General features: G+C 38.1%; 1 protein-coding gene across 5 annotated transcripts in view; it reads right to left on the bottom strand.

Moving 5' to 3' along the window:
• Window positions 1-2,001: 2,001 nt before the first annotated feature.
• The window catches only part of CHRM2 (cholinergic receptor muscarinic 2), a 133,537-nt gene continuing 109,762 nt past the window's right edge, over window positions 2,002-25,776 (bottom strand). For 3 of the 5 annotated variants that reach the window (XM_036905527.2, XM_057504793.1, XM_036905526.2), the window contains one exon: window positions 2,002-8,189. In XM_036905527.2, coding sequence (XP_036761422.2) covers window positions 6,742-8,142 — 1,401 coding nt within the window. In that variant the 5' untranslated portion in view covers window positions 8,143-8,189 and the 3' untranslated portion in view covers window positions 2,002-6,741. Of the gene's footprint in view, window positions 8,190-17,685; window positions 17,775-20,492; window positions 20,735-25,776 lie in introns of those variants that run through there. The other 2 variants (XM_036905528.2, XM_036905529.2) reach the window with 2 other exon arrangements.

The following is a 25,776-nucleotide window of genomic DNA, read 5'->3' as shown; positions in this document are numbered from 1 at the left end:
AAGCATGCTGATATTGTATGATTGTATGGTGTTATGATGCCTTTCAGGCATGTTTCCTTACCATGACCTCATGTAATCACTGACATGCACTGAAGAGATGTCTTCAGGTGACTGAGATGTATTGACAGTGGGCACAAAGCTAAAATGATCTTAAGATCTATGAGAAAATTCTGCAGTTTACTGACCATAGCAAAGAGGAGACAGTAGAATTTTTTCCTTCATATCACTTGAATGACCCAAGAGTTCAATATCTTCTCTGGTTGGGTTTCAAATGCTTTTAGAAGTAGTTGACAGGGCATGCCTCTGGGTGCTGTTGAGATATACAAAGTGAAACTTGAGTGTATATGCACATGTGTTGTTTGTATTTGTATGTGTCTGTGTGTATGAGTGTGCATGTGGTTTTATGTACTTGGTGTGTGTGGTTTTGTATGTATTAAGGAGAGATTGAAGAATTACTTATAAAGTGCAATTTTTCTTTTACTTAACATTAATTCTAAGCATTGAAATAGTGGATTCACTCTGAATACTCATGTAAGGATAATGTGTTTGCATACAAGATCTATGCAAAATATATGATGTAGACGGTCATGTAACATGTTTGTTTGAAGTATCTTTTATTGGCTATGTCACAGGTAGAATTCAAGCATCTGCTCTATTGGTTATCTTTAAACTTTGAAATGCTAATGGTTCAAGTAAATTAATCAATATGATGATTTTTAAAGTCTGGTGTTAAGATCATGGCACTAGGAGCTTTCTAAGAGAAAATATGAGTAGCCTATTTTTCAGCATGCAAACACTTCATCTAGGAAAAACTTTCTTTTCCTGGGGATAGTGTTTTAAATGTAAAGTTTTGCCACCAATGATCAATGTCTTGCTAATTTTCATGATGCTTTGGTGAAAATATTCATTAGACTATAAAAGGCAGTTGTTCTCAAAGTGTGGCTCACATCAGGATCACTTGGAAACTTGTTAGACACACAGATTCCCGGCCTTCCCCTCAGACTCCCTACGGGGCCCAGCAATCTGCAGGCGATCCTATGGTGGGATAAGGTTTGAGAACCACTGACATAAGGCCTCATATAAGGCCCTGGTAAAGATAGTGACATCGTCATGAAAGCACCTGCCCTTTACAAGGGCAGTGAGGAAGCGGAACTTACGAGGTTGGAGAAAATTACTTGAAGAATAGAGTGAATTATAACTATTTTTCCAAACACACAAATAGTCCAACTATTACCCAGGTTTGAGCAAGCCATCTCCGCAATCTACTTTAATTCTTTCTGGACACAGACATACGGTTTATTCACTAACACCGTCCTTTATCTTGTAATAACAAGTTGAAAGGATGCTCATTTTTTTAAATCCTTCAATAAAACCTCAAAGATGTCCAAATTTCCAGGAAAGGTGTAGCTGGAGTCAGCTGAGTACAAGTACAGCCGGACCAGGTACAGAAGAGGGATGGATGGCGTTTTCTTCTTTGCAGTTTCCCACAACTTTATGATGGAGGAAGCCAAAAAATCAGATTTTCTAGGATGGCACCTATTTAATAAATATCTACATTCTACAATTTATGATATTTAGCTTCTTCCATTTTTGCTGGAAAAAGACTGATACATGTTTTAAAGTGGAAATTTCTTCCTTTATGATGGCAAGATGTTTCTCCTGACTCAGTATTTGTGGCCACCTAATTAGTCAGGAATGGCATTAGACAAGTCATTGATAAGGTGTTCAATTTCTAAAAAATGAAATGAAAACATTTCTCTGAAACAGTAAGAAACTAATGAGAGTTGATAGAAAACTCAAATTTCTTTTTTCATTTTTTTTCTAGACATTATTTGGTTCAGATAAGGGACAGCAGCTCACAAGGGCGGATTGTGGCATAAAAGGTAAAATTCAGAAAGTGGATAGACATTGATGTATATCATAAAATTTGAAGTAAATTAGAATTCACTGAAAAACGCCTCTCTCATTTTGTGCCTTGGATTCTAAAGACTAATAAGAATCATTCAAATGTTCAGTGTTTATGCTTTTTTTATTAAAATGCAAGGCTCTCTTGGGATTGCATGCCCAGGAACAACTAATGAAACATTTGCTAACTAAAGCTGATGCTAATGGGCCAAAGAAAATGTTCTGGGGAATATGAGTAGTTGAGAGGGCAACAAGGAAAGGAAGAGATTTGCTCTGGAGAAAATGTAGGACACTCAGAAAGAAATAATCTATTTTGCAATATCTTAGAGAAACTTACAATCATATTACACTAACAATTTGCGGCATTTAGTGTATCAGATGCTCTATTCTGAATCAAACTGAAAAGAGTGGTTTATAAAATACAGTGCTTTGTACAATTTTCACGTTGTTTTTCAGGAAGAAGAACATTCTGAAGGTCATCCTTCATGATTATTTTTTATTTGACAAAAATCAGTTTATTTGGAGAGTGAAGCTGTATGTCAATGAATAGGGTGCAGTCTCATCAGGCAATCAGACGTGAGATCAACACAGCTGTTGGGAAAGTAACTGCCAGGAAGGTTCTAGTCAGAGGCCCGTCAGAAGCACAGGAGCAAAAAGCGCTATTGTCATTTGGGGTGACACCAGCAAAGATTTATTAATATATTCTTCCAAGAGATGTTTAAAAATCAGTGCCATGCTTTCAAAAATTATAAAACAGCATAATAATAATATGGGTAGGATTTTGGTTGTTCTTAAACTTCTCCCTTTGAAAGCAAATACTTTATTTTAAAATTGGGCATATAAAATCTACTCATTACTCTGAAGCAACATATACCATACTGCTTATTAAGATTTTGTGTATTATATATTTATTTGCATACAGAAATATGTATTTCTATTGTACATTTCATTACTTTATTTATAGAGTATGTATATTAAGCATACAGCATATCCCAGGAAGATACATTAAATATGCACACAGTTCATGCTGCAGCGTGCACCCTTTCAAGGAAGCATATTTAAGAGGCATGGTATTGTATATACATGCGGAAAATACACTTTGCACAATTCATCCAGCTTTGGGTGCTTCTCTAATCTATTTGCAACGCCAGTGCTGTGGTTGTTGGAAGGGATATTATCAAACTGGGAAAAAGGCAACTACCAGTGAACTAAGTAGGAGAAAATAAAGTCAGATTGCATTTCTAGGTATATGTTGCCATCATTTTGAACCCCATCTCCCCTAATGTCAGATCTTCAGGATCAAGAAAAAGCAGAGAATGGGCAAAGAGCAGATACATAGGACCTCCAGCTTTCGCATCGAAACAGGAAAGCTTATCCCATGTGACTTATTATATTGGTGACTTTGTCCTAACACTTGGGAGCTGGCATTAAGTTAATGATGAGCTGGAAGAGAGCAATCATTTCTTTTTTCAAGAAATGAACTGGCTTTTTCACATTCTCAATCTCCTCTTCTTATAAGACCACTCTAGCATATTTACATTATTGCTGTGAGGAGAGAAGACAATCTTGACAGATATTCACCTTTCCAGTGAAAACAAAGGAGAGGAGTCATTGTTTCTGAAAGAGGCTCTTAATGGTTTTGAAAGGAAAAATGGCAGCTCCAGTGGGAACTGACCCTGTAAGCTGCAATCATGTTAATGGTCATCCACCGTAACTTCGATTCACTGGACCCTGTGGCAATTGTAACTGGACATTAAGATGTCGCAAAAAATGCCTTATGTGAATGATCTGGTGATCTTGGATATGTAGATGTGTCTTGTGTTCCCAGTCTGTGGATTACAAATACACCAGACTCAATGGATGACAGTGTGTCTGATAGACGATTGTTGATCAGTATCCTTTTTCACACAGGTGAGCAATTTGCACTGATAATTCTAACAGTGACACAGTTTTTTTTCCCGCATTTATATAATGCAAGCTCTAGAATCCCTTAAAATGATCAGGTTTCTCTATTTTGGCCCTATTCATATTTCAAGGCAAATAATTCTTAGTTGTGAGGGGTTATCCTATGCCTTGTAAACTGTTGTGTAGCATCCCTGGCCTCTATGCACTGGATGCTATTAGCCTTCCCCCGAGTTGTGACACCAAAAATGTCTCCACACATTGTCAAATGTCCCCTGGGGGCAAAATCATCCCTGGTTGAGAGCCACTAGGACAAATCCAGCAATAGTTAATGCAAACTTCTGAAGAGTCTCCATAGCTTTCTAATTATCTACCATTTTCTGTATTCTTCCCATTTCTCTGATTCTGGTTGGCAAAGCTTCCGTGATGTGTCGGTCTATATTCAATTCCTTTAACGCTTGAAGGTTCTGGTGGCTATGGCGAAGATCAAGGATAGAAAGAAGAAAGGGAAGCATGTAATGTCAATGGAGATTAAGAGGCAGGTTGATTCACGGTGAGTTGGATTGTTAGAGCAGACAAAAAAAAAGACCCAAATCCAGAATCCTGAATCCCTGAATCCAAAGAGTTCATCCCAACCAAAGGTGAATCTACATCATAATAGTACAAGTTAATAAATGAAATGTTCAGCTGGTCCATTGTTTTGTTTAAGGAAATCAAAACGCCCATTGACTTGATGTCCCTTCCACTCAAGTGATTTGTTGATGTGAAGAAATAAAAATAAATAGGGATTTAAAATGTAAAAGTTTACACTGAAGTAATGTAGAGTAAATGGATCTGTATGAACTGATGTATACACAGAAGATTGGGGGAAGGTGAGATGACTGAAGTTATTAAGATGAAGTTATTTTTATAAAGGGTAAGTTATGTACAAATATTATTGACAATTTGCTAACTAACTTCTATTTTGTTGTCGTTTACCTTGTGCTTTAATTTTAACTCTCAGAATTGTTGAGATGCCATCATTGGGGCAAGTCACCCAAAATAACTAATAAGTGCTACAGTCTAATACTGGCAAATTTAATCACACAACTCATATCAATATTACCGGTCAAGATATCATAAAAACTCATTAATCTGAAGTGCAAAATATGAAATTTTGGAATGGGTTTTATAAATTTAATTTCTACTGATAGGGCCATCTTTAGAAAATCTGATTGAAAGATTATAGCAAATATAGAAAAAAAAGTTGAGGGATTAAAAGTAAGTAGCTAAATGTCAATCAGTTTAATCATATATTTATTTGGGATACCAAATAAAAAGTCTTTACATGGACGAGATTATATATAAAGCTACCATTTGGGTAATAGTTCCTTATATGACTTTTTAATGGTCTACAATTAAAGAAATTATAAGAAGTGACACAAATAGAGCCACCAACATTCTTCTTTCAGATTCTGTTGAGCTCACCTGGCCTCAGTTTAGTTATCCACTACCCTTCTGTCACAAAGACTGCCATACTCTTATTGACAGGATTTTGAACTTAAAAAATTTTCAGGAGAATTGACCATTTGAGGAATTTGTGAGGAATTTTGAATATGAGGTTTCAGAAAATGTTTTTGAACTACTTTTTCTCCTCCCTTCCTCTGGGTCCTAGATGGTTAGAAACATCCTCGCTTGACTAGAGATCAAACATCCCCTTCGGGCAGGCACTGACAGGGTCTCAGGCTCTTGGCACCGACCCGGAAGTCACAGGTGCCGTGTGACGGCATGAATCCTACTTAGGATTCTGAATGATTAAAGGAACTTCTCCCTCCTGCTGACGAAGGCCAGCAGTTCATGTGTTACAAACTAGCATTTCATACCTGGGCCAGGCAGATTCAAGTTGAAGCAGAATGCCCTTTCAACCTTTTCATTTTCTTCTCTCAAAATTAATATGGCCTCAGAAAACTTCCTCCAACTAGGAGGACCATGATGTAAATTGATGAACCCTCAATTAAAAAAAACAAAAACTTTGGCTTCTCAATTCCTTTTATGAATTAGGTAGGCTATTCTATTAAAAGAAGAGGCTAGTTTAGAAAAAAACCAGATTGGTGAAAACAGGTCACATCAAGGACCACAGGGGAACTAAACCCTCATATACAGGCTTGTACACCCCCAAAGAATGCAAAGGACACAGTGGGTGGGGGTGAAATGCCCATTTACACGGCTGGCTCTGCTTGTACTTAGTGAAAGTTCTGCTCCTTTTGCCCCGACACCAGGTAGAACAGGAAAGTACAAAATCCAGTGCCGTAACAGGAAAAATCACGATATGATCTATCTAGGTTTTTGGTTTTCATTTGTTTGCTTTCTTTTGATGGTGGGAAAAGGGAAAGGTTAAAAAAAAAAGCATTTATTATGCTGCAATTCTCCAAATAAAACCATAACAAAAGAATAATATATGTTTAACATTCTGGAGAGCATTTTGTTATCCTTTTTGATTTTCTTTCTTCACTTCCCGTTGCAATGTCTATTTCTTTATGTTTAAGTCTCCGTGTTAGCTCATAACTATGGCGTTTCATCCTCATCTGGACACACGGGAACAAAAAAAAAGGAAAACAAAAGGAGCGAGGTTATTCTTTTCGTTGTGCAGTCATCAAATTGTGGTTTCAAAAGCCCTTCTTCAAGAGAGTACACGAAAGCACAGGTCGTTCCTTAAATCCACAATTCCAACACATCTCTTTCACGGTCTCATTGCTCCTAAACTGGCAGGACCTAAAAGGTGCAAGTTTCTCTGGAGCACAGGCATGATAAGATTGTCACTGCTGGGCTCCTGAATTGCACATTCCATAATAAGATTATAAAGTGCAATGGCAGAGATTTTAAAACTAGGAGCTCTTTTATCCGTAGCTTCTCCCCAAGCTCCACTTGACCACCTTCCTTCTTCACCAAGATGTTTTACCTTGTAGCGCCGATGTTCTTGTAATGACACATAAGAAGGTGTTTAAAGGTCTTCTTGAAGGTGGCATTGCAAAGTGCATAGCAGGCAGGGTTGATGGTGCTGTTGATATAACAGAGCCAATAGCCGATTGTCCACACTGTGTTGGGGATGCAGGGCGCACAGAAGGTGTTAATGAGCACCATGACGTTGTACGGGGCCCAGGTGATGATGAAAGCCAACAGAATAGCCAAGATCGTCCTGGTCACTTTCTTTTCCCGGGAAGGAGGCGGCTTCTTTTTTGCAGGCTGCTTAGTCATCTTCACAATCTTTCGAGCTACGATGTTCTGTTTTTCCTCTCCGTCTTGACCTGATGAACTAACGAGCTCCACGGTGGTATTAGTAGGAGTACACAAGTCACCTTTTTGGGTCTTGGTGACAATTTTGATGCATGTTTGCTTAGAGTTCTCCTCTCTGGAGTGGCCCAGGGACGTGGAAATGGTGTTTTCGTCCTGGGTTATCTCATCATCCCTCATATTAGAGGCAACGGCACTGACCGAGGTGGAGTCATTGGAGCTCTCTTTCTCCTCCCCCTGGACACAGTTCTCGGTCACAGCGTCTCTGGGGGCTTTGCCATTCTGGATTCTGTTGTGCTCCAGGCCGTCATCACTGCCAGGCGTGTTGCCGCTGTTTGGCTTCACTATCCTTCCTTGAACTAGACTTGGAGAGACTGGATCTTGGTTGGCCACAGGCTCTTTCTTGTCCTTCTTTATCCTGCTCTTGCTGGCTCGGGATATGTGCCAGTACAACACAGTCATGATGATCACGGGCAAGTAGAAGGCTGCGATGGCAGTGCCGAAGGTGACAGCCGCGTTGGAGAAAAACTGAATGTAGCATTCCCCGTCCTCCACCGTCCTCACGCCAACAATGAACTGCCAGAAGAGAATGGCCGGGGCCCAGAGGATGAAGGAGAGGACCCAGGCAGCTGCAATCATCATGCCTGCCATTTTTGTGGTCCGCTTGACAGGGTAGGTGAGCGGTTTGGTGACGCAGAAGTACCTGTCAAAGCTGATGATGAGCAGATTCATCACTGAGGCATTGCTGACCACGTAGTCCAGAGCTAGCCAGAGGTCACAGACCACAGGTCCTAAAGGCCAGTAGCCAATCACAGTGTAGAGGGTATACAAGTTCATGGAGAAAACACCAATGATGAGGTCAGCACAGGCCAAGCTGAATAGAAAGTAATTGTTGACCGTCTGGAGGTGGCGGTTGACTTTAATGGAGACCATGACCAGGATGTTCCCAATGATGGTAACCAAGCTGAGGGATCCAGCCACCAGGACAATAAATACCACTTCAAAGGTCTTATAAGGGCTGGCCAGAGCCAGGCCATTGTTAGAGGAGTTTGTGGAGTTATTCATTTTGTGTTTTCTGATCAGTAGCCAAGTGGCCCAACAAACATTTAAACCTGCAGGGAAATAGAATAAAATCAACAAATATAATATAAACATGGCTTTAAAATATATCAGACTTCTTCCTTTTGACCCACGTTTTTTCCCCTCTAAAATCTTCCTTCCTTATCCTATGTTTAGGGTGCCTACCTGCCCCAGTTCCCCATACAGAAAAAGCAAAGACTTTACATGGAAGATTCAAAAGGTCCTTTCAGGCTGGCAATGTATTTGGACTCTGATAGTATTCTGATGGATCCGTATCTAGATATGCTACCCATCTATCTATCATCTATCTACATCTACTATCATCTATATCTATCTATCTATCTATCTATCTATCTATCTATCTATCTATCTATCTATCTATCTATCATCTATCTATCTATCTATCTATCTATCTATCTATCTATATCTATCTATCTATATCTATCTATATCTATCATCTATCTATACCTATCTATCTATCTATTTATCTATCTATCTATCATCATCTATATCTATCTATCATCAATAATTTAACTGAGCATAATATTGATGAATTGAACTAAATAAACCAAAATTACACAGAAAGACTTTCAAAGCATCAAGCAGTTTCTGGTATGGACATAAAAATTAATGAACCAATTGGAGGACATAATTATTGAAGAATGCATAAAGTTTATAATATTGAGCAAGTGACTTTATAGTTAATAGCACCTTTCCATCTGGTAGCTCTAAGTTTTTTTCATAATGATACTGAAAATGATGATAGTAAAGATAAGATAATAATAATTCTTTATTAGCCAATACACTCTTCCCAAGAGCATTATTTTTCTCTGATCCATTTTATACCTGTAGTTAACATTTCCAATATTCCATATCCCACAAAAGAAGTTGTTTATTCAATGCATACTGACAGAATATCAATTTTCTTAATGTCTGATTTTTCAAATCGTTACTAAGTCTATTATCTCACTATTCTACCTGAAAAATCTTAGATACAGTCATGCTAGGGTTTTTATCTGTTTCGCAAAAGAGGGAACTGAAGCCCACAAAGATTAAGTAATTTATATAAGGTCACAGATCAAGTCAGACAATGGCAGAGATAAAACTAGGAACCTCAGTTTTTTTCAATGATTCATTCATCCCCACTGTCCTCACATACCTACTGAACAACTTCTCTGTATCAGACATTGTGATGTATGCTGGGTATTCAGTGACAGCTATGACAAGGTCTCTACCCGTGAGAGGTGTATGATCCAGTGGCAGTGATGGGTCAGTAAAGAAGCAATTATTAAACCTGAGTGGACTTGCCGCTGTCCAACCCTGGTGTTTTTAAGTAAACACATGATCACCATTTTTCAGATCATATCATCAAAGTTCAGTGACAACTGAGTCATCTATTATAAAGGACATAGCAAAGAAAGTTAAGAGTTCATCATTCAAGTGCTCAAGTTAAAATATGGAGCTATCCCCTGGCTTCATGCCTCTCCCACACTTCCTGCAGCCTGTGTACCTCTTAAATATCCTTTGAATTTATACCTTGTTCCTTTTTTTTACTCACATTTCTTTATGTTAGGTCTGACCCCCTTGTGTCCTTGACCTACTTAAGCCCTTTACAATATGTGTAATCTTACCCTCTTGCATTTTTCCAGACATACCTCAAATACTTCCCTAAGTAGCCCACACTCAAGGCAATTACATCCAGTTCTCGTTTCTAACATGATATTGTACTTTATGACTTTATGCCATTTTACATTCTTGTCTCCCTCCTTAAAAGCAGCTCCCCCACATGCTCTCATCCTGACACCCTCACATTTCTCTCCCCTGCCTCCTAGTCAGCCTTCAGGCATTATTGACTCTATGAAACCCTTTTGCTAGCCCTTGGCCTCGCTGGTTTTTTTCCCTATCTCTGCTTCCACAGCACACCTCAGGTCATTTTATTCTGTTCTGTCATTCTTATTCACTTTTTTGTTTGGGTTAGATTTATTTGAATGTCAAGTGGAAAGTTGAGTTAATCATACTCCGTAGACTATAACCGACATCCTCTTTGGTCTCTGCAAGGTCCTTCTTCTATTTTTATTTTACCAATATTTTCCTTCATTTCTAATTCTCACATCCGATTGCCCCTTATTGTCTTGCATGTATTGCTTAGACTATTTCTTAGGCTAGGTGGACAGCACAGGAAAATATAAGGTTTTTTTCCCCTTATGATATTAATTTACTAAATGACACTTCTTTTCTAGCTTCTGCTCTCTTCATTTTTCTCTCAAGACCTTGTTTTTATGTTGCTCTAGATATTTCAAATGGCCTGTTTCCAATTCCATGCTGAGCAAATCATGACTTTTCTTCTTACTCATTTCTCTAGTGGTGGCCATGCAGGTTGCCTCAAAACTGCTTGAAATGGTGCTGAAATTAAAATTATCATATTGTGCCATGGACTAGAGTGTGACTCCCTATCACATACCCCTACGCCCAGGAGGGAGGCCACTGGATCAAGGTATAAACATTCTTCTGATTACTGTCAGATCGCTCTCCTGAATGGCTGCAGAAAGTCCTGCTCCGCTCGGCTAAGTCCCGCTTCTCAATAACCTTTAAGCAGCTGTTACTATGCAACTCCCTAAAATCTGCCAATCTGAGAGGCAAAGTGTAGCTTTTTGTTTTAATTCATATTTCTCTGATTACTAGAGGGGCTGAACATTTTTTCGTATAGTTTGTAGGCTTTCAGGCTTCCATTTCTGTAGACCCCTTGTTCATACCTTTGAGTCACAGAGCACTGACTGACACACTGTTTATGTATTTTCCTCCTTCACCAGAAAAATTGACTTTGGACTTCTTTGTCCTTGAAGCTCTACCATCCAGTTCACCACTTCAACCACAGCTCGTGCTCAAAAAATGTTTGTTGACTCAATATGGGATCAACAATCAAAATTACTAATTTAACCCCTATTTACCTACTCTGTGGAATTGCTTTAATAGCTCTTCTCCTTACCAGCCCCTTTTGGGGGGGGGAGTCATTACTCATATACTTGTTTATTCATGTAATTTATTTGAACAAAATAATTATACTGATCCAATCATTATTCCAATGATTCCTTATCAATAAGGTAACTGTAAGATCAGAGTTTTGACTCACTGTTTAAGCTTGTTTTGGTCTAGTCATTAGATAAATCATGAATATTTTTCAATTTCAATTAAGTTACGTACATATCTGTTTCCTGAAATGTTCATTTGAATAAACTGTGATTGAAAAATACCAAACATTTTTATGACACTTTAATTTACTTTTCACATTCATGTTAATGAAAATAGGACTTACTTGCTTTAGTTTTAAAAAGATCTTGGTGACTTCCTCTGGAGAATAACATACAAATCAAACATTTATGTTAAAAAACAAACTTGTCTGATCTCATATTTTATGGATTAAGAAGTAAGTGATTTGTCCATGTTCATTTGTTTCTTTTTTGTCATCACTTGTGCTGACAATAACTATTATTCTAAACCTCTACACTAATATGGAGCTGTCTGATTCTCTCTCTACCTCTTTCATATTATTTATTTGTTTGTTTGCCTCCTGCCTCCTCTTCCCTCTTCTTGTTTACCATGAGCATGCATACATTTCCAACTAAAACAAACCCAAACCAAAAAACTAAAAGAAAACACAGCCTTAGGACTCTGAAACATGTTATTTTACCAACTATTAACAACTCTATAAAATTATCATCCCCTTTAACTGATGAAGGAAGGCTACAGAAAAGGTTAAGAAACTTATCCTTGGTTTCAAGGCTGGTGAGAAAATAATCTGCAACTAAACCCAATGTCATTGACTCTCAATTAGATACTCTTTGCATTTCCTTGTCCAATTGAGAATTATACTGTATCTCGTAATATGTGAAACGGTTAGGCATCTGTGTAATGATGAACTATATCCAGAGGTTGCTAAATAAGGCAGCCCATTGAATCCTTATCTGGATAGAACATAACAAATTTATATAATGTTAACATGTGTAGTTGTTATCATATCCCCAAAATGTTTACAGTTACAACATTTTCTTATTTATACTAACGCTATATGTAAAAATGGAAATATTTCACTTAGAAGCAGGCACAAATGTTTGAAGGATGGCATTCCTTTCTCCCTATGTGATGCACCAGCTATGTAGGGACTGTTCATCTTCTATTAAAGAAAACAGCTTCTTTTCATCAACCTCTTGCCATCTCTGCTGTTTACATTTCTGCGAAAGTTTTTTCTTCTGGTGTGGCATCATAGGGTTTTGTTAAAGCAGTAATTGTTACATCATCGATGAAATAACATAATCACAACAGACTGAACAATGAAGATGACCTTCAGAGGACTAACATCTTAATATGGCAAGTGTATAATAATCCATTTGGTATTATACAATGTTAGTTTATGACTAAAGCTTGAAAGTACTATGGAAACTTAACAAAAAAACATTCTTTTGCCCTTTGTTTCTTCAGTGTGTTGGTTCCTCCATGTAGCAGTGAGGATTGTATTGTGGCTTAATATTCTCCTGGCAAAGTTACGGGTGCTTATCTCTGCTCTTATTATTAGCTGTGGGGTCTGACCATGTCACTTAATTTCCACGTATATCAGTTTGCTTTTCTTTCAAACAGGAATAATAGTAGCTCTGTTTTTCTTCTAGAGTTGTGGTAAGGCTCAAAGTGAAATAATGTCTCTGAACCATGACTGGAAAATGCTGAGCATTAAATGCATGTTATCGGTATTCACATTGTTAAATGGGTGTAAGTTAATAACCTTTCTTTATAGTTAACAAAAAATTGTGTGTATGAAGTAGATTCAGAATGAGGAGCTGTGGAGTACAGTGACAATGGTAATACTAAATTATCATTATCCATGATATTAAGTTATCAATTGTATTATAGCTATGGTAATCATATTGATAATAATCAACATGTGTTGAGCCTGATTACTCTTCACAGTAACTCCTGAGATGATTATTACTATGTGCTTTTTCATAAATGTTGAATTAAAGATAAAAAATTTAAGTTATTTGCGATTCAAAGCCCACATGCCTGGCTCCAGACTCTGCTACAAATATTTATTGTTTGTCTGAGGAACAGTCTTCCCTAGAAGCAAATGTGTGCCCCAAATATTTATATCTCTGACCTGTCATAATGAAGTCTTTTGCTCCCAACTTCAAATTGGGTCCTTGTTTTAGACAACAGATTATTGTGGCCAGGCTAAATGTGCCTTTGGGCTGCAGATGTTCACAAGCAGACACAGAGCTACTAAGTGAGGTTCCATACATTAAAACATTATATTTAGGATTTAAAACATTTTCTTAAAAGCAAATATCATAAAATTGTATCATATGAATTGATATATAAGCTCTCACAAAAGTATTCACATCAGTTACGCAGAAGTTTTAAACATTTACAACAACCTTACAGAGAGAACATTCATTTAAATGACATTAAAAAATAAACTATGATAGGTATTTAGAAACATAGTGGAAATTAAATAAAATAGTATTTTCTCCACCATGCACAAGTCAGGCAGGATGCCTGATATATAATGATCACTTCATAAGTGCATCCACAATGTAATAATCTAATGATACATTTATCAATATATGAATAACCTAAATGATAGGAATTTTTGTATGTTATTGTATTAATTATCATGATAATCCTGAAAAGAATGATCTTTTCCAGTTTTACAGATGGCAGTGATCAAAGGGCCAGCAAGTACTGGGGCCATGATTCAAATTTAGGTATTTGACTCCCAGGCCCACATTCTTTGCACTGTGCCACACCATGACACAAAATCTGATTTACCAAAAAACAGTTCTACGGCAATAAGAAATGTCAGGAAAAAAAGAGTCCCTGATGGCAATCCTGATAGAGAATATACACAGCTATACAACAAAATTTCAGAATAAGAAATCAAAAGGAAATTTCATGAACTTGAACTCATAATAAGTAGTTTATATTTATCTAATCTGTTCTTAAAGTGTAATCTTGGTCTATATACTTTATACAGATTTCTCATTTCTGCTGCTATTTGAACACATTATCAAAAAATGGTTCTTTGTCCATCTCTTTCATATGCTGAGCTCTAAGGAGCAGCCTAACCCCTTAACTGACAGAATAATCAGACCCCTGTTGGCTTTTTCAACTGCAGTGTAAGGGCTGAACACCACTGTCTGCCCTGAGATAATGAAAAGCTGAATTCAACAATATTATGCCTAGATTTCTACCTTTCATTAAAAAATACTACTGCTAAGAAAACAAACCTGGAAAGTATAAGGATGACACAATATAGTACTGTAGTAAAATCTCAGACTAGCATTATGAGCAATACCATACCGACGGCAGAAGCAGATGACTGTCTTGGAGGCTGACCCATTGCCTCTCATCTGCCCTAAGAATGAGGTGGGGTCACTGACACTGTGTTAGCAATTAGAAAACAAATGAAGCTTGCTTATTTTTAATTTTATATATCTATAAATAAACGCAACATATTGCATAATAACCTGATGAGTGAAATTCTAAGTTAAAATTTCTCTAACATGGGAGAGATGCCTACTGAGGCCTACAGTCTATATTCTATTTTAGATCTTCTAAATATTCAATTAATCCCACTAATTTATAAACAGCACTGAGACAGGTATTTAATAGGCTCTCAGACTGTTCCTACTTCAAGGATCAGTCCCTCCTGGATGGATGATGCTGGAGAGAAAGACAAAAAGAAAAGGGAATTGTGGGGAGATTTTTTAAAGGAAGTCTGGGGAGTAAACTTTCCTTTCTTTAAAGAAGAGCTTCAGTGTACACAGGTTTGATATTGCTGCAGCAGATGACAACACAGTTGGCTTATATTATGCTGACTCTTTCAAATCTCGAATGTCTCTCAATTTTACAAGTAGGGGCGAGTTCTGGCCTGGGGCTCAGGAGACGGCGCAGCCCTGACAATGGACAATGTGGTGGCATTCCACAATCCGCTCCTTTGACATGGGGCAGAAATGGAGTAAATTTCCACTTTTTCCCTTTTGATCGGGTTTTTCTTTGAGCCATGTGACACGTTATGAGTCAGTGTATATATCAACAGCTTTATCCTGAGCTCCTGAATTTCGCTACATGAGCTCCTAGGGTGGGGATGGTGTGCACAGGGCACAACGGGGGCCTTGCTATGAAGTTAGGGCTTTTCCTCTTTCTTTTTCATTCCAAAACATCTTACTGAATCACTGTTGTGAACAGATCTTCAGATGCCTTCAAGGGCTGCAGAGAATAAAGTGAAGGAGGAATGAATGACCAAACAAAATAGAACATATTCTTGTCCACAAGGTGCTTATAATCAAGGTGCAAAAAGAAAGTTAATTAATGCATGTGTTTTTCTCCACCAACGGCTGATGAAATTTCCAGCTACCTGAGATGGCTGCACCAGCAAAATGGGAAGGGCCGAAGGGAGGCTGTCAGAGTGGGGTGAAGAAAATACAGAGGGCTTCCTGGGAACCTTTCTTAATGTAACCATCTCTCTTCTCTTTCTCTTTTTTCTCCCCTGTCCCCTGCCATTTGCTTGTGTGTGACATTTTTGTATTTTTTTACTCTGTCCTCAAGATTCTGTCTCAGGAAAGTCCAATATCCTCATGGTGGGGGTCTCCTCCAGTGCACTAAGCCTGACAATCCTGGAGGTTCAGAAACACGGAAGGAGACATAGCCATTGTTCACTGACACTGAGTTTTTAATGATATCTCAAAAGATATGTCAAATATATTCTGGAAGCAATGTGTAGTGTTTCTTATTTTAGAAAACTGCAGCACAGTACTATAGATTTTACCAGGTATGCATTATGTCAGATAATTTGAAAAAAGAAAGCTACACTTAAACAAATTGCATTTATCACGCTGTACCCTTAGGGCGGTGTGTGCACTTCCTGTATGTAAGTTTCACTTCCATAAACAAAGAAAAATTGTAAAAGCAAATGGGAGGAAAGGATGAGACTAGTTGAAATAGCTGCTTGATCCCCCACACCAGTGCAAACACAAGAGAATTCATGAGATTTTCCAATGTGAAAACCTTTAAGAATGTCCAAGCTTTATGATGATGTAAACACCTTCACAGTTTTGCCTGCCCGGCAAACACAATACTATTCTTAGTGATGCTGGACAAACTACTCCACATTCACCAAACTATTTTTTCCTTCTTCAGAACACACCCTAAACAACACTTACTCTAGAGGAATTTCATGACTAAGAAGGAGAGAAACCTAGAGATGATTTAACTAGTATAGCACCCTTGTCCTTGTCTGTAGGTCTGTGGCAGCTTTTAGATACTTTTCCGTACTATATCCCTCCTGCCAAAAAGGAAAGGAGGTCTGGACAATTATAAGCCAAACATAGTACGGAATGAACTACTCTTCTGACTTCTTAGAATGAAATTCTCCCTGAGCAAGCACTGGGGCATCTTCCTTGCCTGCCCTAGGAAATGACAGAACTCAATACTGGTGATGAACATGGTCTAGTAAATGGTACTGACTAAATAGTGAGCGGCAGCAAAAGGGAGAAAGCCCCCTCTCCAAGAGTTGTTACGCTCTCACAAGAAGAGGAATGAAAAGAAAATGGATGCAATCCTCAGAGAGCTACTAAAAGATGTGCATGATTAGGCAGCTGTATTTGGATCCATGTCTGAGACTTTCTTACTGTCTTGAGAAGTTGGAAATCTGTATAGTCGGCTTTTTAAAAATTTTGTTTTGTTTTATTCCTGAAGTCGGCAGGCTGCTGGTTTAATAACTCTAAATTAGTTAATTCATTGCTTTGAATTAAACATGTGAATCAAATTTGCAGAGCAATTGAGGCTTGTTATGACTCGGATAGAAAATTCTAGAATAAAAGCTGTTGTTCTGCAGGAGCTGAGCCACTCCAAACAATGCATCCCTTTACGGGGTCCTTTTCAATGGTGCACGTGCCTTCCATTGGCAGCCGAGACACAACACCAGGCGATGTGGAACTTTGGAGAGGAGATCAAGGACGGTTTTGACAAGAGGAATGAAAATCAGTTTAGGCTCAGACAGAAGCCTGAAAAATTTAAGTTAATATTTTTCCACTGAACAGGAGACTAGAATGGTTAAGGACAAACGGGATCCATGATTGTGAAAATATTAGGAGGCTCACACAGAAGTAGATTTTCTTCCTCTGAGTATTTAGATGACACATGACAAACAGGTAAGTAGAGAAAAGGACACTTAGCCGGATTAGGAATTTATGTTTATTTTAAGAGTGTCTCTGCTTCACACTGCATTGTTTATGGACAGAAAGGAAGTTAATCAATGCATGTGTTTTTCTCTTTGTAAAAATATGCACATGAAAAGTAAAGATGAGTGGGTTGAATTTTATAGAAATAATTTTCTTGGTTATCACCTCTTAAAATGAATATAGCCCAAAATGAATGTATATACTTATACTTAAAATGAATGTAAGCCCAAAAGATAGCCTCATTCTTCTGGTAGCAATACCTAGAATACAGATATAGAGCCCCAAGAAATAAATTTACCTCCAGAACAGTAAATCTTGGATCCTTTAACTTTTCAATGAAAGAAATGACACAGGCCTCATATAGTTATGATTCATACCAGATTCAGTGAAGCTGTAAAAATAAAATAGTAATGAAGTGCAGAGAGTAATGGGCAGCAACTATTTTTATTGTTTCCAATCGAAAGACAAAATGATTGTTTCCCCAGAGTCTGATTGCAGCCTATTTCTAGAACTGAACAAAATGACCACAGTGTCGCCCACTAAAATGTGAAAAATCAGAGCGTGGAGCAGATTAAAGTCTTTACTAAATGATCTAATGGCAACTGAATGAGGAAACATAAAAAGCTGCATCAACTCAGCAAAGATTTTTGTATCTAAAGCCCTAATTTTGAGTTAAAATAAAGCAAGTTGGTTGGAGAGAATGAAGAGCTTTATGTGGCAAATCAGAACAGTCAATTCTCTGACCTGCTTGAAATAAAACCACTCTGTGGGTGATAACCATGGGGGAATCATAGCACAACTGATGTCATCGCACGCTGCCCCAACCTTCTTTTCCACCCCGCCCCCACTTTCCTCTCCCAACACTGAATTCAAGCATATTTAATATCCCAGCTCCTCCTCACCTTCAGACTTTCTAAACATTTTGAAAAAAATCAAATCTCTCATTCAGACTGAGCTAGAATTACAAGCCCTACCTTTACCTTTCCCCAGGAGGTAGGTTCCATGTTGACTGAGCCCAGGCGGAAAGCTAAGACAAAAATGACAGTTCCCTTCTCAAATTACACCATCATGGCTAGCAAATTCCCCCAGTAGTGTACGTGCTTTACCATGTCACCTCGTAAAAAGGAGCTAACCTTTGAGCAGTTTGCATTATAGAGGTTTTTAAATACAATGTCTGTATGTAAATAATGCATGAGAAGGGAAGGTCTTCACACAGATTGTCAAGTCAACTGTAAATGGGTTGGGACTTGTGCACAAATCTGCTAGGCAGGTTGATTTTTCTTTAAGTCAATTGTACCATCAGCAAAGCAACTTTAGCTTATGTTATCTGCTGGGACAGAAATATACATATCTGGATCTGTAAGAGACCATGCTAGAGTGGACTTCTGTGAGGAATGAATCCTTGAAACAATGCAAAATGGAAGGTAATAGAAAGCTAAGAGAATTTTCCCTGGATTCCCTCACCCAACCACTGTGTGCGCAAGTGTGTGCCAAGCACGCTAGCTGAAGAAGAAGGGATAATGACACATTTTGGAAGAAAAGATAGAACGTCTCTGTTCTCCAAAAGGTCTAAGGCCAAAGAAAATCTCTCATGAAGTGTCACTTCCTCTTGAGAGAGAAGGGAGCAAAAGCCCACCAGGCCTGGCTATCTTTGCAAGGGTCCAACAAGCAGAAAGGCTGGCCTGCTTGCTCTGTTGAGGGTGGTCTAGCTTCTTTCTGTAACTTTTATACACAGATAACTATGATGGGTCTCTGGATACAGTAGATAAAGCTTTGGAGTTAAACCTGAGACTAAAACCTATCTCTGCTAGTTTCTAGTTATGTGAACTGAAATCTGTTGACCCTCTTTCCACATTTAAGAGATGTGGAAAATAAAATTTACCATTCAGATTGTTTATTTTTACATACACACTAAACATATGGCTCCAGCAGGTGCTTAATAAGTAGTCATTGTTATTAAGTTCATTATCATTTATCAAGTGGTACTAACCAACAAGTAGAGAATTTAAAAAAAAGAAAAAGAAAGAGAAGGGAATGAAGCATGCACTCTGTATTTGTCCCAAGAAAATAAGAAAATAATTTGAAATTATTTTTAATTTTGTATGAGTCTATTCTATGCCACTTTTACTATTTGGTTCCATTCATCTTAAGGATTTGGGAAGTCCAGTGATAATTCTATAGTATCCTGATTCTTCTGCTGGGGTGATGAAAATGTTCAATCTAAACTTAAGAAAATTCCATCTAAAAATGAATAACTAATTATCTTCCTAAGAAAAAGGTTGGAAGGTCATAGACAAGCAAACCTTCATTTAGAATTCCTGCTTTAGACCCATGAAAGATCATCTAGTGATTCTATACATATAATTTAGCTCAAAGCAGATCAGTCTGTTTTAGAGGTGAATATGATCTAAGAGACATAGAAAAGTTTCAGCCCCTACACAAATTTAGAACAAATAATGAAGCTAAGGCAGAGATTTGTTGTTAAAGGATATAAAAGTAGCAAAATTCCATTCTATGTCAAATTATGAATGCTTAGAGCAACATGGTCACATGATCTGTGCATATGTATAAAATTAATCTGTGACTTAACATTTACCATATAATTCTAAGTGTTGTTTAAAATAACCTATTTTTAAAATATCATTTTAGCAGTACTGTTAATTGAAAGTAAATACATTACAACAACAAAAAAACAAAGAGCATTCATTCTGCCAAGTGCTAGTTTACTTGAGTAAGGCCTTTTCCTCGCTTATACATGCTTACTTCTCATGACTTCTCCAATCTCTTTATCCAAATCCTTATATTCATATTTTTATCCACTCACTCACTCTCTCACTCATCTGTTCTATCTTCTATATCCCTTAGAAAGATCATTGCAGAGATTGAAAAACCATCATAAGAAACCTTCCCAATCTCTAAAGTCATGCTATTCTTCTGCCATGACTGGCTAGAAGTAAGAAACTTTTATGATGTGGAAACTACAAAACAGTTATCTGGAAATATGATTCCACAGACAGCAGACAACAGCCTCATCACTTCAGCATCCAGGGCTCATGTCTAGGTTAGAGCTGATTTCCTATAGCAAGACGGGATTTGGAGACTTACTGTATTGATATTCCTTTGAGAAACAGATGGCCCATCACACCCTGCTGAGCAAGCCCTCTCAGGGTGCCGCAGGGCAGTCTTCCTAAGCCTGGATCTCTGCATTTTTCAATCCATCTTCACTCTGGTTCAGGAGTGGCTGTCGGGATGGGAACACTTAGCCAAAGCGTTCCAAGGACAGACTCATTTGTAGCCTGCCTCTTAGTCTCTTTTCTTCATGATGAAACATCCTTAGCTCTGTGTCTGCATGTAGGAATGTAACTTGTGAACAGGCTGCCTCTGGCTCTTCCCTTGTTTGGTTGCTTTCAAAGCCCACTGTGAAGCTGAAAGGTGACAACTTGACCCACTTCGTACATGATTTTTTTTTTCTTTTTGGAATTGTTATTAAAATAACAAATGACCATGTGCACAAAGCAGTAAGTCACAGTGGAACTGCCCTGTCTAAGAAAGGGGAGGAGGAGAAAGTAGCTAGATGACAGAAATACCCAAAAGAGGCATGGTGGGGGGCAGGGACTGAGTCGGATGGGGTGATTTTTCATTATGTTTGGCCTAATGCCCAGGACATCCTCAGATTTCCAAACTGTGTTTTAAAATAAAGAATGGGAGCCACTTGAATAAAGTTGAACTTCTGTTTAGATATAATTCCAAATTTTATAACCAAGGCTTAACATGCAACCTGCAGCTAGTTCCTTTATTCTTACTATGAACCACACATCCCTGCTCAAACAAGAACCTTGAAATGGCTCTTTTGAAAGACTCAATGGGTTTATAGAATCTAAACAGCATTTTCACATGTTGATGTTAAATGAATTAGAAAATTATGAATTACTTTCCATAAGATGGAAAGTCTCTGGATACAGAAGCCAGAGAAGAAGACATCATAAAATGTGGTTTTTGTACCTTCTCAAGGTTTGGGTGGATAACAGAGTAACAAGGTAGAGAGACGGACCCTGGTTTTGTACCCTGAAGGTAAAGCAATGTGAAAAAAAGAAAGATAATTAGGAAGAAAAATAGGTAAGGGGAGGGCCTTTGAAAATATTTTCTTTAGTTGCTTTTAAAATAGAATAAAGATGACAAACTGAAGAGAAAAAAATCTCTGGTGAGTGAGGGTCTAAAGATACAAGAGCAATTGGCATCGTAGGTAGGCAAGAGCTTAAGGAAGGAGAAGAGATTAGCATGTGGGGGACAAGGGAAGAGAACGGCCCCAGAGTTAATCTTGCAAATAGAAGGGAATGGGTTTAGGATGAGGGTCGATTCAATTAGTAGAATTCAAAATGCTGCATTCAAAATTCAGCATTTTTGGAGATATCAAGAAACAAGGTATTTAGGAAACTTCTTAAAGGCTATCTACTGAGTATGAGGAAGGTAGTGTATGGCGGAGGGCTTAAGGAGCAATGGAAAGTGAGAACTCCATAGCAGTGCACACTGCTTAAAGCCAGAAACCATAGGAAACTATAAATATCATCGACCAAGCTAGTATCAAGAGCCATCTCGTTGACCAACATCTTTAAATGGATTTCCATCTCAAATCAACCACCTTCAATGCCCGAATCACCCTGTTTCTCTGAAGTCAGCCCTCGCCTGACCTGACCTTCCAACCTGAGTTGTCCATCTTCCCTTTGACAGCTCCGAACTCCAGTCTGTAAGCCCATTCCCGATTTCCAGGAAATTTTGATATTCTCCAAGAATAAATTTTCTCACTGCTTACGTAGTGATTAACACCTGCTTGGTGGATCCAGTTCGAGAATTAAACGAGTTAATACTCACAAAGGGATTTAAACCAAGCTTCCCTGTTCAGGCTCCTCAGCCTGTATTCACAGACTTAAGTAAAAGCTCAGGTTGGAAGTAGAAGTGAAAAGAGAATTATGTTCACAGTTTGTGAAACTGTCAACTGTACAAAAGATCTGTTGGAACTATATTGTGACTACCTTCTTTTATTTAGACAGTGTATTTTTGAATTTCTTAAGCTCGGGAATTGCTTAGATTTCCTCTACTGATCCCATCCAATAGCAATTTCCATGAAGTCACAACTCCTCACATTCAAATAATCACCATCTATTATGGGACTCTGTATAAGTTTATAATAAGTAAATTTGCTTATTGTTTCCTATTCACTAACATTAACCAGAAACTGACCCTTAGCTGCCAGTGTGACAGCATACATACTGGGAAGGCAGCGTGTGCTCTTTCTGTTTACATGTCCTGCTACACAGAGCAAACTGCATCAGGTTATGAGTACCCAGAGCAAAAACGTGTCGTGTCTGACTTCTGTTTAACCATTAATGCATTTTGAAGGATGATAAACAGTCAGTGGCATTAGTAATGATGACTCAGATGCTTTCCATCTTTAGGCTATATGATGAAGAACAAATAAACGGCAAGAGGGGATATGAATATAAAATAGCGTTCATGGGACATTTAAATGACTAAATTAAACACACCTACCATGTGAAATAAGCCTCAGAACCCCAAACTGCCAATTTATCTAAGTGAGGGTTTCCCTTTTAATTTTGGGATTTGGCACTGATATCAGCAGCTGAAAACCTGAGGTGACTTCCCTGCTGCCCTAACTTTCGGGCAAACCACCTATCTTGTTCTCTTTTAACTTGCTAATAGCCAGTCCTATTATTTTCTTCTGCTGAGCCACTGTGTGTGTGTGTGTGTGTGTGTGTGTGTGTGTGTGTGTGTGTGTGTTTTAAATCGAGGACTTTGGGGGGACCACCTTGGAGGGGTTTTCTTTTGAATCTATTTCTTCTCAAAAACAAAATATTTAATTATGCAAGATGGTGTCTTCCTCAGGTAGTCACACAACCATTCCACCCACTCCATGTCTCATGTGATCTGTTTGGTTTTAAACAACAGTGTTGGTCTGAACTCATGCAAAGAGCATGGCCTGTGATGCTGAAGTGCCTGCATTCTGATGCAGACGATGAATTTGACCTCCCAGAGTTTGATTTTTGTCCTCTGTGGCAGTGAGGGCGGTCCGCTCTCACGTCTCTTTCATCTCTAAAAGCATTCTAGAATTCTGACTTGACTTTAATTCTCTTTGGATCCATATGATACTGACTGAGAGGTCAGAGATGACCATCACTGGCTTCTGCCTTAGATCTATACATTTTCGCGCCTACTTTTTCACATGTACCTACAGAGAGAACAGCTCCATCTCTCTTGGATTTACGCTGTCTGGGATTTGTTCTGGTTCCTGAAGCGGCCTCTGCTCTGAGCCAGCGGCTTTGGTCACTAGCATCACGCCTTGCACCCCCATAATCTGGTACCTCTCAGCTTCCATCTGTGACCCTTCATCCATGCAAGCTTGAAAATTAGATTCAAATTGCTATCTGTATTTTCATTTCACTCTCAATATTGAAAACGTACAAGCATGAACTAATTCTCTCAATTGAACTACATTATTTACCTACCAACTCATTAAAAAGTGGCTTTAGCTCTGGAGCAAGAGATCGTATATTAGAGGAGGAAGGCAATTTCCTTGTCAGGTTCCTTTGTGAATTCTCTCCCAGGGTCAGAGCAAAGGCTTGTCCTTGAAATGAGAGCGCTTTCTGGCCCAGTCTGGTCTCTCCGGCTGTCTGACTCCTCAATTAACGGACACCTCGGCGGGTGATTTTATCCTGGCCTTACTTAAAGGACAGACTAGAAAACAGTCAACCAGTGACTTACATGCTGGCTTTACAGCATCTGTATAATCACTGCCTAAGTAACCCTGCAAGGAGGGATGGAAACGACAGGTAGGCGCCAGGAGAGGGTGAGTTTGAGATATGCAACAATTTTCAAGGGTAAAGATGGTATTTTGACTATTTCCATGGGATGAAACAAATCTAAACAAAATGATAAAATCAGACAAGAACAAATTGGCTCTTGTATTATGTTTTGTGTTATAGAACAAAATTCAGTGCTAGGGATTTCTGCATGAAGTCTCCCTTAAGAATGAATAGTCTGCTTTTCTTTTTCTTTTAATAGATATGAGATTGTTTATGATAACGTTTTTGCTCTGTTTACACAGTTCCCTCTTCCTTTTGGATATTAAAAATAAAATTTTTTGTGAATTTTCTTTTTGATTTTAAAATCAGAACATTAGAAAAGTCAACCAAAAAAAAAAAAAGATTTTGAATCATTCATACCTGGCACTCAAGAGCTATTACATTACTTGACCATTCAACAAGTAGCTTTCTTCTACTTAACTTCAGGGGACAAAATAGTAAATAGTATTGACTTGTTTCCTGTTGTCAAAGACCTTATAATATGGTTGGAGGGACCTTGAACTTTTAGTGCCATTGAAATTTTGTTGTATATCTTCCAACATGTGTACATGAGCATGTAATCAATATATTCAACTACATGCATGTATAAACTTTAACAGTTTGAGGGTTACACAGTGTACAGCAATTCATTGTCTCACTGGGACCAGGCAGGGAACTGAAAGAGCGAGGGAGGCAAGCTGGGTTTAAGTGAATGTATGCAAGCTACACGACTGGTAGGTCTCAGAAGAGGAGGACTAAGGAGGGCAGGCTATGCCACTATTCAGCTCCAGCTGCGGTGGGAATGTGGTCCCAGCACTGTCAGTCAGAACTGCAAAAGACAGACGGGAAATCTGGATTTTTAAGTGCATTCTCCCAATTTTTACATCTTGGCTCAACATACAAAATAAAGTCAAGCAAGCAAAATATGTCTATGTGCACAGATTTGACTTACGGCCTCTGCTTTATGACCTTTGGTATTTACTGGCATATAACATTTTCTAATAAAGATAATCATGGACATTTTTCTATGACATTAGATAATCTTCTAATGCATCATTTTAATGGGTATGTCATATTTAGTTTTGTGGCCATACTATAATTTAATTAAACAATCTTCTATTTGTGACACTTAGGGCATTTCCAATTTTTCACTCTAATGTACAATGGTGCAGTAAAATTCCCTGTGCATCTTTTATTCTTTCATAGGTCTCTAATTGCTTTCTTCGGATAAATTCCTGAAAGTTGGATTATTGGCAAAGTTACATATGCTTGCTGTTTTTAACAGTAAATCCCACCAGCAATCGATGATTGTTATTTTCCTGTAACTGTTAACAAAAATAAGAATTATCATAAAAGGACCAGATAAATAAAATACTCTATTTGAAGTTATAGACACCATTTTATTGATTTGTGAAGTTTCATACTTTTCATGTAATTATCATTAGCATTTTATATTTGCATTTTTTATAGGGGGATTTTTGGAGGTGTATTGTACCTATTAATATTTAACTTTATGGTATTATGCAAACATT

Source organism: Manis pentadactyla, chromosome 7 (genome assembly GCF_030020395.1).
Source record: "Manis pentadactyla isolate mManPen7 chromosome 7, mManPen7.hap1, whole genome shotgun sequence".
NCBI classification, from domain to species: Eukaryota; Metazoa; Chordata; class Mammalia; order Pholidota; family Manidae; genus Manis; species Manis pentadactyla.
Note: the sequence above shows the minus strand (reverse complement) of the source record. Positions and strands in the feature narration are given on the sequence as shown.